Raw genomic sequence first — 13,432 nt, 5'->3', positions numbered from 1 at the left:
TCTAGGAAGAGTCTCGGTGGTTCCAAACTTCTTTCATTTAAGAATGATGGAGAACACTGTGTTTTTGGGGAAATTCAATGCTATAGGCACAGATCTGTGCCTCGACATAATCCTGTATCGGACCTCTACGGACAATTCCTTCAACCTCATGGCTTGGTTTTTCCTCTGACATGCACCGTCTACTTTGGGAACTTATATAGACAGGTGTGTGCCTTTCCAAATCATATCCGATCAATTGAATTTACCACAGGTGGACTCCCATCAATTTGTAGAAAAATCTCAAGGATGATCAATGGAAACAGGAAGCACCTGAGCTCAAGTTCGAGTCTCATAGCAAAGGGTCTGAATACTTAAGTAAATAAGGTATTTCTGTTTTTTATTTTTGATAAATTTGAAAATATTTCTAAAATCCAGTTTTTGCTTTGTTATTATGGGGTATTGTGTGCAGATTGATGAGGATTTTTTAAAATCCATTTTGGAATAAGGCTGTAACGTAACTAAATGTGGAAAAAGTCAAGGGGTCTGAATACTTTCCGAATGCACTGTAAATGCCCTGACTTCTACAGAGGCCATACCGCAGTAGATGCCAGATTGACCATGCAAAGCCTTTAGAGCAATGTAGCAAACGGAGCAGCTGCATCCCCACTTTCAAAATAGGGGTGAAAATGTATGTTTTTGCACCCCTACTTTTTTTAAACTAGAAACTATCATGATCCATTGGGTATTTTGATATTTTCAGTGATTAGTAATGTACACAACCTCCCCCGTCGTCTCAAGATGAATGGTTTTGTCCCCTTGAAAGTTTTGCAATTGAAATGCAAAACTGAAGGAATAGAGAAAAAAACAAGAAATCCTTTGACCTCTACTTTTCCAAAACACGTTTTTGTCAGTCCTTCCCCACTGTGAAAAAACAGAAACATTACAAAAGTAAAATTACACTTCCTTAAAAAACATGACTAAAACACCTTCAAAACTTGCTTCGTTGTACAACTAGTCAATATTATTTTTGAAAATGTACAACCACCAGGCACATACAGTACGAGCTGACACAGGGCTGTAAAATCAAGCATTTACCAAAACTATTAAAAGAGGCATTGTAGCATGGATTGAATTATGTTGATTTATGACTACATGCACATTTGCTTTACAACTACACAAAATTATATTATTACTGCTTTTGAATAAGGTACAATTTATAGTTTTACTTCATAATTTATCTAAATATTAAAGCTATGGGGATTGATCAGTGGATTGATCGGTTTGGGTTGATTATGGTCTATATACAGTCCAGTATGGCTGGGAAGTATGCAGTACAGAGGGACTTCCTGGATGCAGCACCAGGTTAGAGGGAGGAGTAACAGACTGGGGACATGAAGTGACAGTTCACATCAATCAGAGACTCACACAGGGTTCACAGTCAACAGGAAGAGAGAGCACACAGAGAGAGGTAATGTGCTGATTCAGTCTTATTCGTTGCATGGGAAAAATAAATATGTATTTTTTAAGTGCTTGGAAAAAATTGGCAACTGGACATAACTTGAAATTATTTAACAAAACGAGTAACTCCTTATTCCTTGGTAGAAACAATTGTTACTTTGTTTGTTACAATGACTCCTGTCGTGGAAATTTCCTGTATTACTCAATAAAGAGAGAGAGAGAGCCAACCACACACAAGTCAGAGTTTAATTATATATTCCATCTTTAATATATATATACAAGCTTCACCAAAGCCCTTTAATGACTCTCAGATCAATTCAGCGTCTATAAATTAATTCTCTGAGAGTCCTTACAAAACAATTCTTAGTTTAATTTATAGCTAAGATACACCCCTCTCAACTTACAAAGAATCCTTTACCCGAAAGAAGAGTATCCTATCGCTAGACAGCATCAGCTATAAATCATCGTTCAGTTTGATCTCCCAAGACAAGGTTTAAATCTCATGCTTGATACTTCCCTGTCTACCAAAACATTACCTCATCCAATGGTATATATCAATAGAAATTTCTAGATACTCCCAAACCTGCACAAACTCAAAATCAGACAGTGAGCCCCTTAGGTCAAATACTGGGTCAAGATAAGGGCAACCTCAGAGGGGACATACAATGGTTCCAAACACGGCCAAACTCCTTCCCCCTATGAGAAAAGTAGGGAGTGACTAGCTTACAGACATTGTATGAGATAACTAACTGGTTTCCCAATTAATAACTCCATCCCATGGTTTAGGAATAGAAATAAACAACATTCCCATAAGAAACCAACATTCCACTCTGTCCTCCTCCCCTTCTAATATTCTACTTAGCACCACAAGGTTTAACAGAAAGATTGACATATGAAGACCAGCCTGACCTCTCCCCTCTCTGGACAAAAGTTACCAATCCCTAGCTCAGAAGATTCTAATGACAAGTATCTCACAAGCATATGATGAAAATATTATCTTATCTATCTGTTACTTAGCTAAATCTGATTCTGCCACGACACTCTCCATGTGACTTAGGTAAAAAGTATGTAATTACTCTGTTACCATGTGGTTTTTAAATAGATTCCAGACAACTAGGGTCAAATAAAACATTACTAGGACTTTGACATCTTCTCTCCGTGCATTAAATTACAGTTGAAAACAATGTGCTAAGAAGGTTGTAACAGACCCCGGTGTTGTGGTTGATTCATCGAGGCAGTGGAGGCAGGATGTGGGTCCTAATCTGGGCAGCTCTACTCTTCTCCCTGGCAGAGAGAGCAACATGTCAAAGTAGGGTCCCTTTTATCATTAAAGTATTGTCAATATTGAAATCATTACTATTTGTATAGATGTGGTAAGGCAATTAAAACACATTTTAATCTAAACTGATTCTGTATCATCAAAAATGTTACGGACAAGTGAAGTAGTATCCAAGTGTGTCCTGTGTTACTCATGACTATTCATTTCCCTCTATCAGATGAGGCCCCTCCAGCAGCAGCTCTATCAGCTGCAAACACGAACAGCATCATCTTCAGTCCAAAGAAAATAACAGCACAGACTGGCCTATGTGCTGTTATTTCATGTACTTTCACTCACCCTGATAGCGTCAAGCTTAACGCGGCAGTATGGTACAAATTCCCTGATAAACATATCATTTTCCATTCCAAAGATCCCTCTAAAGCTCAGGAGGGTTATAACCATAGAGTGTCTCTACTGGAGACAGACCTGACAAAGGGGAACTGTAGTGTGATCATCAACGACATCAGAGAAAATGACACTGGAGAGTATCAATTAAAAATCACAGGAGGAGCAGTTAGATACCAACAGAACATGATCATCACAGTGACAGGTACAGCATGACTATGTACACTGTGACAAGTACAGTTAAATATGTACACTGACTGTAACGTACATGTACATGCCTCCAATTCACAAATGCCAAGATTCCCCTCCCCAAGTCTCCCTTTTCAAAGTCTGCTTTTTTATAAATAATGGTGGGATTTTTGGGGCATTATTTGGAGCAGTTTAACAGGGGTGGCATAGTTAGTATGCTGTAACACTGTGTCTGATTATGTTCCTCTGATGTCTGGTACACAGATGTTAATTTAACATCTGAGTTTGTATTTCCTGTGTCCAGCTCTGACCCAGAAGCCCTCAGTGTTGACTCCTTCTCTGACAGAGGGAGAACCAGCTACTCTGACCTGCACCGCCCCAGGGACCTGCTCTGGAACCCCTCCTCACATCACATGGACATGGAGAGGGACAGGAGACAACATCACTGAGCTCCGAGAAAACACCACCATACAGAAGAGAGAGGATCTGACCAGCGTCACAACAACCCACTTCTCAATTCTGACCTTTACCCCCTCAGCTAAGCATCACGGCACCAAGGTCACGTGTCTGGTGACCTTCAATGGCGGCGTCTCCACCAAGAAGACACTGAAATTGAATGTGACACGTAAGTACTGTACATTATCTGACCTCGTGCTTCAGCAGAAATGAACTGGGCAGAGTGAGAGAGAAGCTGCAAGTCACCCTAAAATAATAATAAGAAAAGCATGGATGTAAAGATATAAGTTAAGATACTTTGTTTGAGAGCCACAGCTTCCCAGTCCCACCCAATATGAATGCAAAATATAGGATGTACAGTCGTGGACAAAGGTTTTGAGAATGACACAAATATTAATTTCCACAAAGTTTGCTGCTTCAGTGTCTTTAGATATTTCTGTCAGATGTTACTATGGAATACTGAAGTATAATTACAAGCATTTCATAAGCGTCAAAGGATTTTATTGACAATTACATGAAGTTGATGCAAAGAGTCTATTTGCAGTGTTGAACCTTCTTTTCAAGACCTCTGCAATCCGCCCTGGCATGCTGTCAATGAACTTCTGGGCCACATCCTGATTGATGGCAGCCCATTCTTGCATAATCAATGCTTGGAGTTTGTCAGACTTCGTGGGTTTTTGTTTGTCCACCCGCCTCTTGAGGATTGACCACAAGTTCTCAATGGGATTAAGGTCTGCGGAGTTTCCTGGCCATGGACCCAAAATATCGATGTTTTGTTCCCCGAGCCACTTAGTTATCACTTTTGCCGTATGGCAAGGTGCTCCATCATGCTGGAAAAGGCATTGTTCGTCACCAAAACTGTTCCTGGATGGTTGGAAAATGCTCTCAGAGGATGTGTTGGTACCATTCTTTATTCATGGCTGTGTTCTTAAGCAAAATTGTGAGTGAGCCCACACCCTTGGCTGAGAAGCAACCCCACACATGAATGGTCTCAGGATGCTTTACTGTTGGCATGACACAGGACTGATGGTAGTGCTCACCTTGTCTTCTCCGGACAAGCTTTTTTCCGGATGCCCCAAACAATCGGAAAGGGGATTCATCAGAGAAAATGACTTTACCCCAGTCCTCAGCAGTCCAATCCCTGTACCTTTTGCAGAATATCAGTCTGTCCCTGATGGAGAGAAGTGGCTTCTTTGCTGCCCTTCTTGACACCAGGCCATCCTCCAAAAGTCTTCGCCTCACTGTGCGTGCAGATGCACTCACACCTGCCTGCTACCATTCCTGAGCAAGCTCTGTACTGGTGATGCCCCGATCCCGCAGCTGAATCAACTTTAGGAGATGGTCCTGGCGCTTGCTGGACTTTCTTGGGTGCCTTGAAGCCTTCTTCACAACAATTTAACCGCTCTCCTTGAGGTTCTTGATGATCCGATAAATGGTTGATTTAGGCGCAATCTTACTGGCAGCAATATCCTTGCCTGTGAAGCCCTTTTTGTGCAAAGGAATGATGACGGCACGTGTTTCCTTGCAGGTAACCATGACTGACAGAGGATGTCACGCCCTGGCCTTAGTTATCTTTGTTTTCTTTATTATTTTAGTTAGGCCAGGGTGTGACATGGGGGATGTATGTGTTTTTGTATTGTCTAGGGGTTTTGTATGTTTATGGGGCAGTGTTTTGTCTAGGTGTATGTATGTCTATGGTTGCCTAGATTGGTTTTCAATTAGAGACAGCTGTCTATCGTTGTCTCTGATTGGGAGCCATATTCAGGTAGCCATAGTCATTAGGTAGTTTGTGGGTGATTGTCTATGTCTATGTGTAAGTTGCCAGTGTCTGCACTTATTGTTTGTATAGCTTCACGTTCGTCTGTTTGTTGTTTTGATTAGTGTGTAAAGTTTTCGTTTCGTTTCGTCTTCTAATAAAAAGAAGATGTATTGCTATCACGCTGCGCCTTGGTCCTCCTCTCTTCCACAATGTTACGACGAACGTGACAGAGGAAGAACAATGATTCCAAGCACCAGCCTCATTTTGAAGCTTCCAGTCTCTTATTCAAACTCAATCAGCATGACAGAGTGTCCTCCAGCCTTGTCCTCGTCAACACTCACACCTGTGTTAACCTGTTGAGGACAGAGGGCGCTGTTTTCACTTTGGGGGAAAATCGTGCCCAATTTAAACGGCCTCGTACTCAATTCTTGCTCGTACAATATGCATATTATTATTACTATTGGATTGAAAACACTCTCTAGTTTCTAAAACCGTTTGAATTATATCTGTGAGTAAAACAGAACTCATTTTGCAGCAAATTTCCTGACAGGAAGTGGAAATTCTGAAATCGATGCCCTGTTCTAGGGCCTGCCTATAAATGTCCTTGATATTTATTAGTATACATGCACTTCATACGTCTTCCACTAGATGTCGACAGGCAGTGAGAGAAGAAATGGAGTGTATAACTTGATCTGGGGTCGAATAAAAGCTCTTGGTATGACGTGTCACCAGTTTCCTGTTTTCTGGAGCGCGCGAGAAGGGACCTGGTATTGCCTTCTGAAAAGCTGTCGTTATAGACGACTAATATCTCCGGCTTTGATTTTATTTGATAAATGTGACAATATCATCGTAAAGTATGTTTTTTCAATATAGTTTTATTAGATTATTGAAATTTATTCGGGACGTTAGGCGTGTTGCATTGTGTGCCTTTGTTCAGGAAGGAGAGCTTTGCGCTACTTTGCTAGCATTCCGTGCTAATTGACTGGAGAAGAGGACATTCTAAAACCAAACAACGATTGTTCTGGACAAAGGACCCCTTGTACAACATTCTGATGGAAGATTATCAAAAGTAGGACCCATTTTATGATGCTATTTCATATATTGTTATGCTGGTGAATGAGGACCCAAAAGCGACTTAACATAAACAGAGTCTTTATTCCAGTCTTAAACAAAACGGTACTCCTGGATATATCTTAGGTGACACCTGCTCACACGCAGCATCTGATGAAGGCAAAAACACGACAGGGCGGAACAAGGACACAGAACAGCAAACATCAAACAAGGATCCGACAAGGACAGAAGCGGAAAACAGAGGGAGAAATAGGGACTCTAATCAGAGGGCAAAATAGGGAACAGGTGTGAAAGAGTAAATGAGGTAGTTAGGAGAATGAGGAACAGCTGGGAGCAGGAACGGAACGATAGAGAGAGAGAGCGAGAGAGGGAGAGAGGGAGGGGGAGAGAGAGGGATAGAAAGAGGGAAAGAACCAAATAAGACCAGCAGAGGGAAACGAATAGAAGGGAAGCACAGGGACAAGACATGATAATCAATGACAAAACATGACAGTACCCCCCCACTCACCGAGCGCCTCCTGGCGCACTCGAGGAGGAACCCTGGCGGCAACGGAGGAAATCATCAATCAACGAACGGTCCAGCACGTCCCGAGATGGAACCCAACTCCTCTCCTCAGGACCGTAACCCTCCCAATCCACTAAGTACTGGTGACCACGTCCCCGAGAACGCATGTCCATGATCTTCCGTACCATGTAAATAGGTGCGCCCTCGACAAGGACGGGGGGGGGGGAGGGAAGACGAACGGGGGCGCGAAGAAAAGGCTTGACACAGGAGACATGGAAGACAGGGTGGACGCGACGTCGCGGAAGAAGCAGTCGCACAGCGACAGGATTGACGACCTGAGAGACACGGAACGGACCAATTAACCGCGGAGTCAACTTGCGAGAAGCTGTCGTAAGGGGAAGGTTACGAGTGGAAAGCCACACTCTCTGACCGCGACAATACCTAGGACTCTTAATCCTACGTTTATTGGCGGCTCTCACAGTCTGCGCCCTGTAACGGCAAAGTGCAGACCTGACCCTCCTCCAGGTGCGCTCACAACGTTGGACAAAAACCTGAGCGGAGGGAATGCTGGACTCGGCGAGCTGGGACGAGAACAGAGGAGGCTGGTACCCAAGACTACTCTGAAACGGAGATAGCCCGGTAGCAGACGAAGGAAGCGAGTTGTGAGCATATTCTGCCAGGGGAGCTGTTCTGCCCAAGACGCAGGGTTACGAAAAGAAAGGCTGCGTAATATGCGACCAATCTTCTGATTGGCCCTTTCTGCTTGACCGTTAGACTGGGGATGAAACCCGGAAGAGAGACTGACGGAAGCACCAATCAAACGACAGAACTCCCTCCAAAACTGTGACGTGAATTGCGGACCTCTGTCTGAAACGGCGTCTAACGGAAGGCCATGAATTCTAAACACATTTTCTATGATGATTTGTGCCGTCTCCATAGCGGAAGGAAGCTTAGCGAATGAATGAAAATGTGCCGCCTTAGAGAACCTATCGACAACCGTAAGAATCACAGTCTTCCCCGCAGACGAAGGCAGACCGGTAATAAAGTCTAAGGCGATGTGAGACCATGGTCGAGAAGGAATGGGAAGCGGTCTGAGACGACCGGCAGGAAGAGAGTTACCTGACTTAGTCTGCGCGCAGTCCGAACAAGCAGCCACGAAACGGCGCGTGTCACGCTCCTGAGTAGGCCACCAAAACCGCTGGCGAATAGAAGCAAGCGTACCCCGAACGCCGGGGTGGCCAGCTAACTTGGCAGAGTGAGCCCACTGAAGAACAGCCAGACGAGTAGAGACAGGAACGAACAGAAGGTTACTAGGACAAGCGCGCGGCGACGCAGTGTGAGTGAGCGCTTGCTTTACCTGTCTCTCAATTCCCCAGACAGTCAACCCGACAACACGCCCCTCAGGGAGAATCCCCTCGGGGTCGGTAGAAGCCACAGAAGAACCAAAGAGACGGGATAAGGCATCAGGCTTGGTGTTCTTATTTCCCGGGCGATAAGAAATCACGAACTCGAAACGAGCGAAAAACAACGCCCAACGAGCTTGACGTGCATTAAGTCGTTTGGCAGAACGGATGTACTCAAGGTTCTTATGGTCAGTCCAAACGACAAAAGGGACGGTCGCCCCCTCCAACCACTGTCGCCATTCGCCTAGGGCTAAGCGGATGGCGAGCAGTTCGCGGTTACCCACATCATAGTTGCGTTCCGATGACGACAGGCGATGAGAAAAATAAGCGCAAGGATGGACCTTATCGTCAGAATGGAAGCGCTGGGACAGAATGGCTCCCACGCCCACCTCTGAAGCGTCAACCTCGACAATAAATTGTTTAGTGACGTCAGGAGTAACAAGGATAGGAGCGGACGTAAAACGCTTCTTGAGGAGATCAAAAGCTCCCTGGGCGGAACCGGACCACTTAAAGCACGTCTTGACAGAAGTCAGAGCTGTGAGAGGAGCAGCCACTTGACCGAAATTACGAATGAAACGCCGATAGAAATTAGCGAAACCGAGAAAGCGCTGCAACTCGACACGTGACTTAGGAACGGGCCAATCGCTGACAGCCTGGACCTTAGCGGGATCCATCTGAATGCCTTCAGCGGAAAGAGAGGGATAGAAAGAGGGAAAGAACCAAATAAGACCAGCAGAGGGAAACGAATAGAAGGGAAGCACAGGGACAAGACATGATAATCAATGACAAAACATGACATATATCTGTCGAACATGTTGTACTAGTAGCTTGCGCCCAGATTTTGGGCACTCTCTCGCTATAACTAAGCTGGATGTCGTAATTAAGTTATTTTTAGAATTCTAACACGGCGATTGCATTAAGAACTAGTGTATCTATCATTTGCTATACAACATGTATTTTCTAGTAACGTTTATGAATAGTTATTTGGTCAGAATAGTTGAGTGTCATAAAAATATCCGCACATTCTGGGAAAAAGATGCTACGTTAGCACAATGTATAACCACTGATTTCAGCTCTAAATATGCACATTTTCGAACAAAACACAAGTGTATGTATAACCTGATGTTATAGGACTGTCATCTGATGAAGGTTTATGAAGGTTAGTGAAAACTAATATATTTTGCTGGTTTATTCGCTATCGCTAACGTGCCTATTGCTATCGCTAACGTGCCTTGATGAATGAATGCGGTAGTGTGGTAGGCTATTGTAGTTAGCTAATATAATGCTCTATTGTGTTTTCGCTGTAAAACACTTAAAAAATCGGAAATATTGGCTGGATTCACAAGATGTTTGTCTTTAATTTGCTGTACACCATCGATTTTTCAGAAATGTTTTATGATGAGTTTTTGTGTATTCGACGTTGGTGTCTGTAATTACTCTGGTTGCTTCGGTCCTATTTGTGACGGTAGCTGTGATGGTAGCTGCAATGTAAAACTGATTTATACCTCAAATATGCACATTTTTCGAACAAAACATAGATTTATTGTATAACATGTTATAAGACTGTCATCTGATGAAGTTGTTTCTTGGTTAGTTTGGTTGGTTCTTGGTTAGTTAGGTTGGCTGTGTGCATGCTACCTGTGCTGTGAAAAATGTCTGTCCTTTTTTGTATTTGGTGGTGAGCTAACATAAATATATGTGGTGTTTTCGCTGTAAAACATTTAAAAAATCGGACATGTTGACTGGATTCACAAGATGTGTATCTTTCATTTGCTGTATTGGACTTGTTAATGTGTGAAAGTTAAATATTTCTCAAAAATATTTTTTGAATTTCGCGCTCTGCCTTTTCAGTGGAATGTGGGAGGAGTTCGGCTAGCGTAACCCCGGTGCCAGGCAGGTTAACTAGAGAATCACTGACATGATGTCAGCTGGTCCTTTTGTGGCAGGGCTGAAATGCAGTGGAATTGTTTTGGGGGGATTCAGTTCATTTGCATGGCAAAGAGGGACTTTGCAATTAATTGCAATTCATCTGATCACTCTTCATAACATTCTGGAGTATATGCAAATTGCCATCATACAAACTGAGGCAGCAGACTTTGTGAAAATTAATATTTGTGTCATTCTCAAAAGTTTTGGTCATGACTGTACATGCTTTAATTGAGAAAATATTATTTTTTCTTCAGAGGATTCTTAGTATTCTGAGCCACTTCTAAAATCATACATGTGTTGTTCTCTTTATAGAGGAAGTATCTAAAGACATCTTGGCTTTGCTGTCGGACCCACCACTGATTACTGCATTTGTGATTGGTGCAGCCCTCTCAGCCACCATCAGTTGTATCTTCCTGTGTTTGACAGGGAAATGTAAAAAGTACATGCATTCTATTACTGTCGTACAGATACTATTCACTGAGTATGTTGTTTTCAAAATCAATTGCAGATTGTCTTACATATCTATATTTACTATCAAGAACATCAGATTAATTGTCAAAAGTGCCAATGCCTTTCACCATATTGTAATGGAAGTGCTTGCTAACCCCTCCAAAATACAGTTATTGAGTCATTTCATTTGTAATATTTTCCTTAGACGCAAAGAGAGGACCCCAAAGGACTTAGACTCCAAAAGCCCTTTAACAAACCTGGAAATGGTGGCATGTGAAGACCAACAGGTGCAGTATCCGTGTTTTTCTTTTTCAGCTTTACCAACATTCAGTTAGCATTGACATGCCAACAGGAGTTTACAAGACAACACGAACAGGTCTGGGACCACCAAGCTAACAAACGACTCCTAACACAGTGATTTATGTTATGTACTCCATAGAGAGATGCAGGACAGGCAGTGATGGGCGAACTGACACATCTGCAGGTGGAGCTGAGGGAGGGAACTGAAAATGGAGGGCTCCAGACCAGTGGAGCTGCGGGACACTCTGCCCCAGGGGAAGAACCAAAAGAGGTGCACTACGCCAGTATCAACTACTCCCTACTGAAGAAGAAGACTCCTGAGGAGGCAGAAAAGAAGACCACTACCACAGAGTCAGAGTACGCCAAAATCAAACGAGAGAAGAAGAATGTGGGGGGAAAAGATGGTGGAGAGGGGAGTGGTGTGATGGAAGAGGTGGAAGGGGAGAAGGGGGAGGAGATGATAGGGAAGGACGTGGAGAAAGAGAATGGTAAGCCAGTACGAGAGACAGATGAAGATATAGCGCTTTACTCCAACGTCAAGGCTATTATTGGTGGAGAGTGACACAGCAATTTTGTCTAGAAACGTGGGAGATAGCACACAGTACTATGGCTTCTATTATACAGCACTGCTGTGTTCTCATATTCCAGACTGAATGTTTTATGATGATACAGAGACTTTGTTTAACTGAAACTACTGTAGGTAATAGTTTTGGTACTTCTTTATTTTTCAGCCCTGTGTCAGCCGAAACAAGTATTTGTGGGGGAGGGTTATACATTTTTTTTAAGGAAGTTAAGGTAATGCTACTTTTGTAATGATTCTGTTTTGTGTCACCATGGGGAAGGACTGATAAAGACATGGTTTGGAGAAGTAGAGGTCAAACCTTTTCTCGTTTTTCTCCTCTGTCCTTTCATGTTTTGGCATTTTGATTTAACCCTAAACCTATATATTGAGGCGCTACCTTAATTTTGATGGTTGTGTGTATTTATAAATGTATGAGGAAAAGGAAGGAACCCACACACTGCTCTTGATAGTACCACTGATCTTTAATAAGCTTTTGTGAGTTTTTTAAAATAGCACCCTTATGTAGACCTAGCCCCACCCACATCCGTTCCACGCATCGAATGGGGTTGGAGGCGAAGGAAAAACAAATCAGTGCTACCAAATATAACAATATGCATTTCATATTCATACATAAAACGTATTAAACACGTCTGTAAAACCACAATGAGGACATCAACCTACCAAGCAAGTTTTCATAAATCATTGGGTAAGAAAAACGTCAGAGTAATCTGAAATAGGGGCATACTTCATTTTCAAATTTACAACATAAAATACATAGGCATTTCATCATTAAGACCTTAAGGAAATAATTTCTGGAGGGTGAAAATCCCAAAACATTCTCTTTTGCTCAGAGTATTATTTATCTCACCTCCCCTGTCTGATATCTTAACCTTCTCTATGCCACACAATCTAAAGGTAGAAATGTCATGTTTTAGGTCATTAAAATGTACTCCGACTGTCGTTTCCCCTAATTTAATTTGTATGTTCACTGATTCTCTGTTTGAGAGAACGAGAGGGTTTTACCTACATAGCACAGCCCACATGGACATTTAATAATGTAGATAACATGAGTGGTGGCAACACAATCTCACATTCAATTCGTGCATTTGTGTACATAATGCATTTCAGCACATTTCCTGCGTTTTTGTGTTGCTTAATTCGTTCGAAAAGACACAAATTTAACCAGTAGGCTCCAAGCCTTTGCAACAACCATAGACGCGACAGCCTATATTTCATTGTTGTTCTTCTTTTATGGCTAATTCGTCGTTATGAATTTACAGAAATGTTGTCTTCATTTAATCCTGTTTTAAAATGTGTAGTTGTATGCCTATATGTACTGTTTTAGACTTGCTGAACAGAATTTGTGAGAAAATAAACACATTTACGTGCGACTTAATTCGTGGGAAAAAATGGTTTTATTAATGCCAATGCTGTTTTCTATGCTTGATTTCGTTTAATACTTTGGGATACTGGTGCACTTGTAATCAGAAAGGGCCTTTTCTCGTATAGGGAACAGTACACGATTTTCTTCATTACGCATTTCATATTTCGTGGAGCCTAAATTACACAATTGTCTTCATAATGCATTTATTACATGTTAAACAAGTTAATGTAAAATAATGAATTATGTTGGCTTGCACTTATGGCACTTCCAAGGCCTTTCCATGATAATTATTACGGTCATGTCAATCATGTTATATACGCTACT

General features: G+C 42.3%; 1 protein-coding gene across 1 annotated transcript; it reads left to right on the top strand.

The window, feature by feature from the left end:
* The first annotated feature begins 1,360 nt into the window (after window positions 1-1,360).
* LOC129857420 (myeloid cell surface antigen CD33-like) lies at window positions 1,361-13,120 on the top strand. The gene is made up of 7 exons (XM_055925650.1): window positions 1,361-1,447; window positions 2,612-2,746; window positions 2,934-3,305; window positions 3,594-3,914; window positions 10,725-10,851; window positions 11,068-11,149; window positions 11,302-13,120. The coding sequence occupies exons 2-7, from the start codon at window positions 2,686-2,688 to the stop codon at window positions 11,722-11,724; spliced, it is 1,386 nt and encodes a 461-aa protein (XP_055781625.1). The 5' UTR covers window positions 1,361-1,447; window positions 2,612-2,685; the 3' UTR covers window positions 11,725-13,120.
* Window positions 13,121-13,432: the final 312 nt, after the last annotated feature.

The sequence above is a fragment of the Salvelinus fontinalis genome, chromosome 6, assembly GCF_029448725.1.
Source record: "Salvelinus fontinalis isolate EN_2023a chromosome 6, ASM2944872v1, whole genome shotgun sequence".
Classification (NCBI taxonomy): Eukaryota; Metazoa; Chordata; class Actinopteri; order Salmoniformes; family Salmonidae; genus Salvelinus; species Salvelinus fontinalis.
This window is presented reverse-complemented; position numbering and strand designations above follow the sequence as displayed.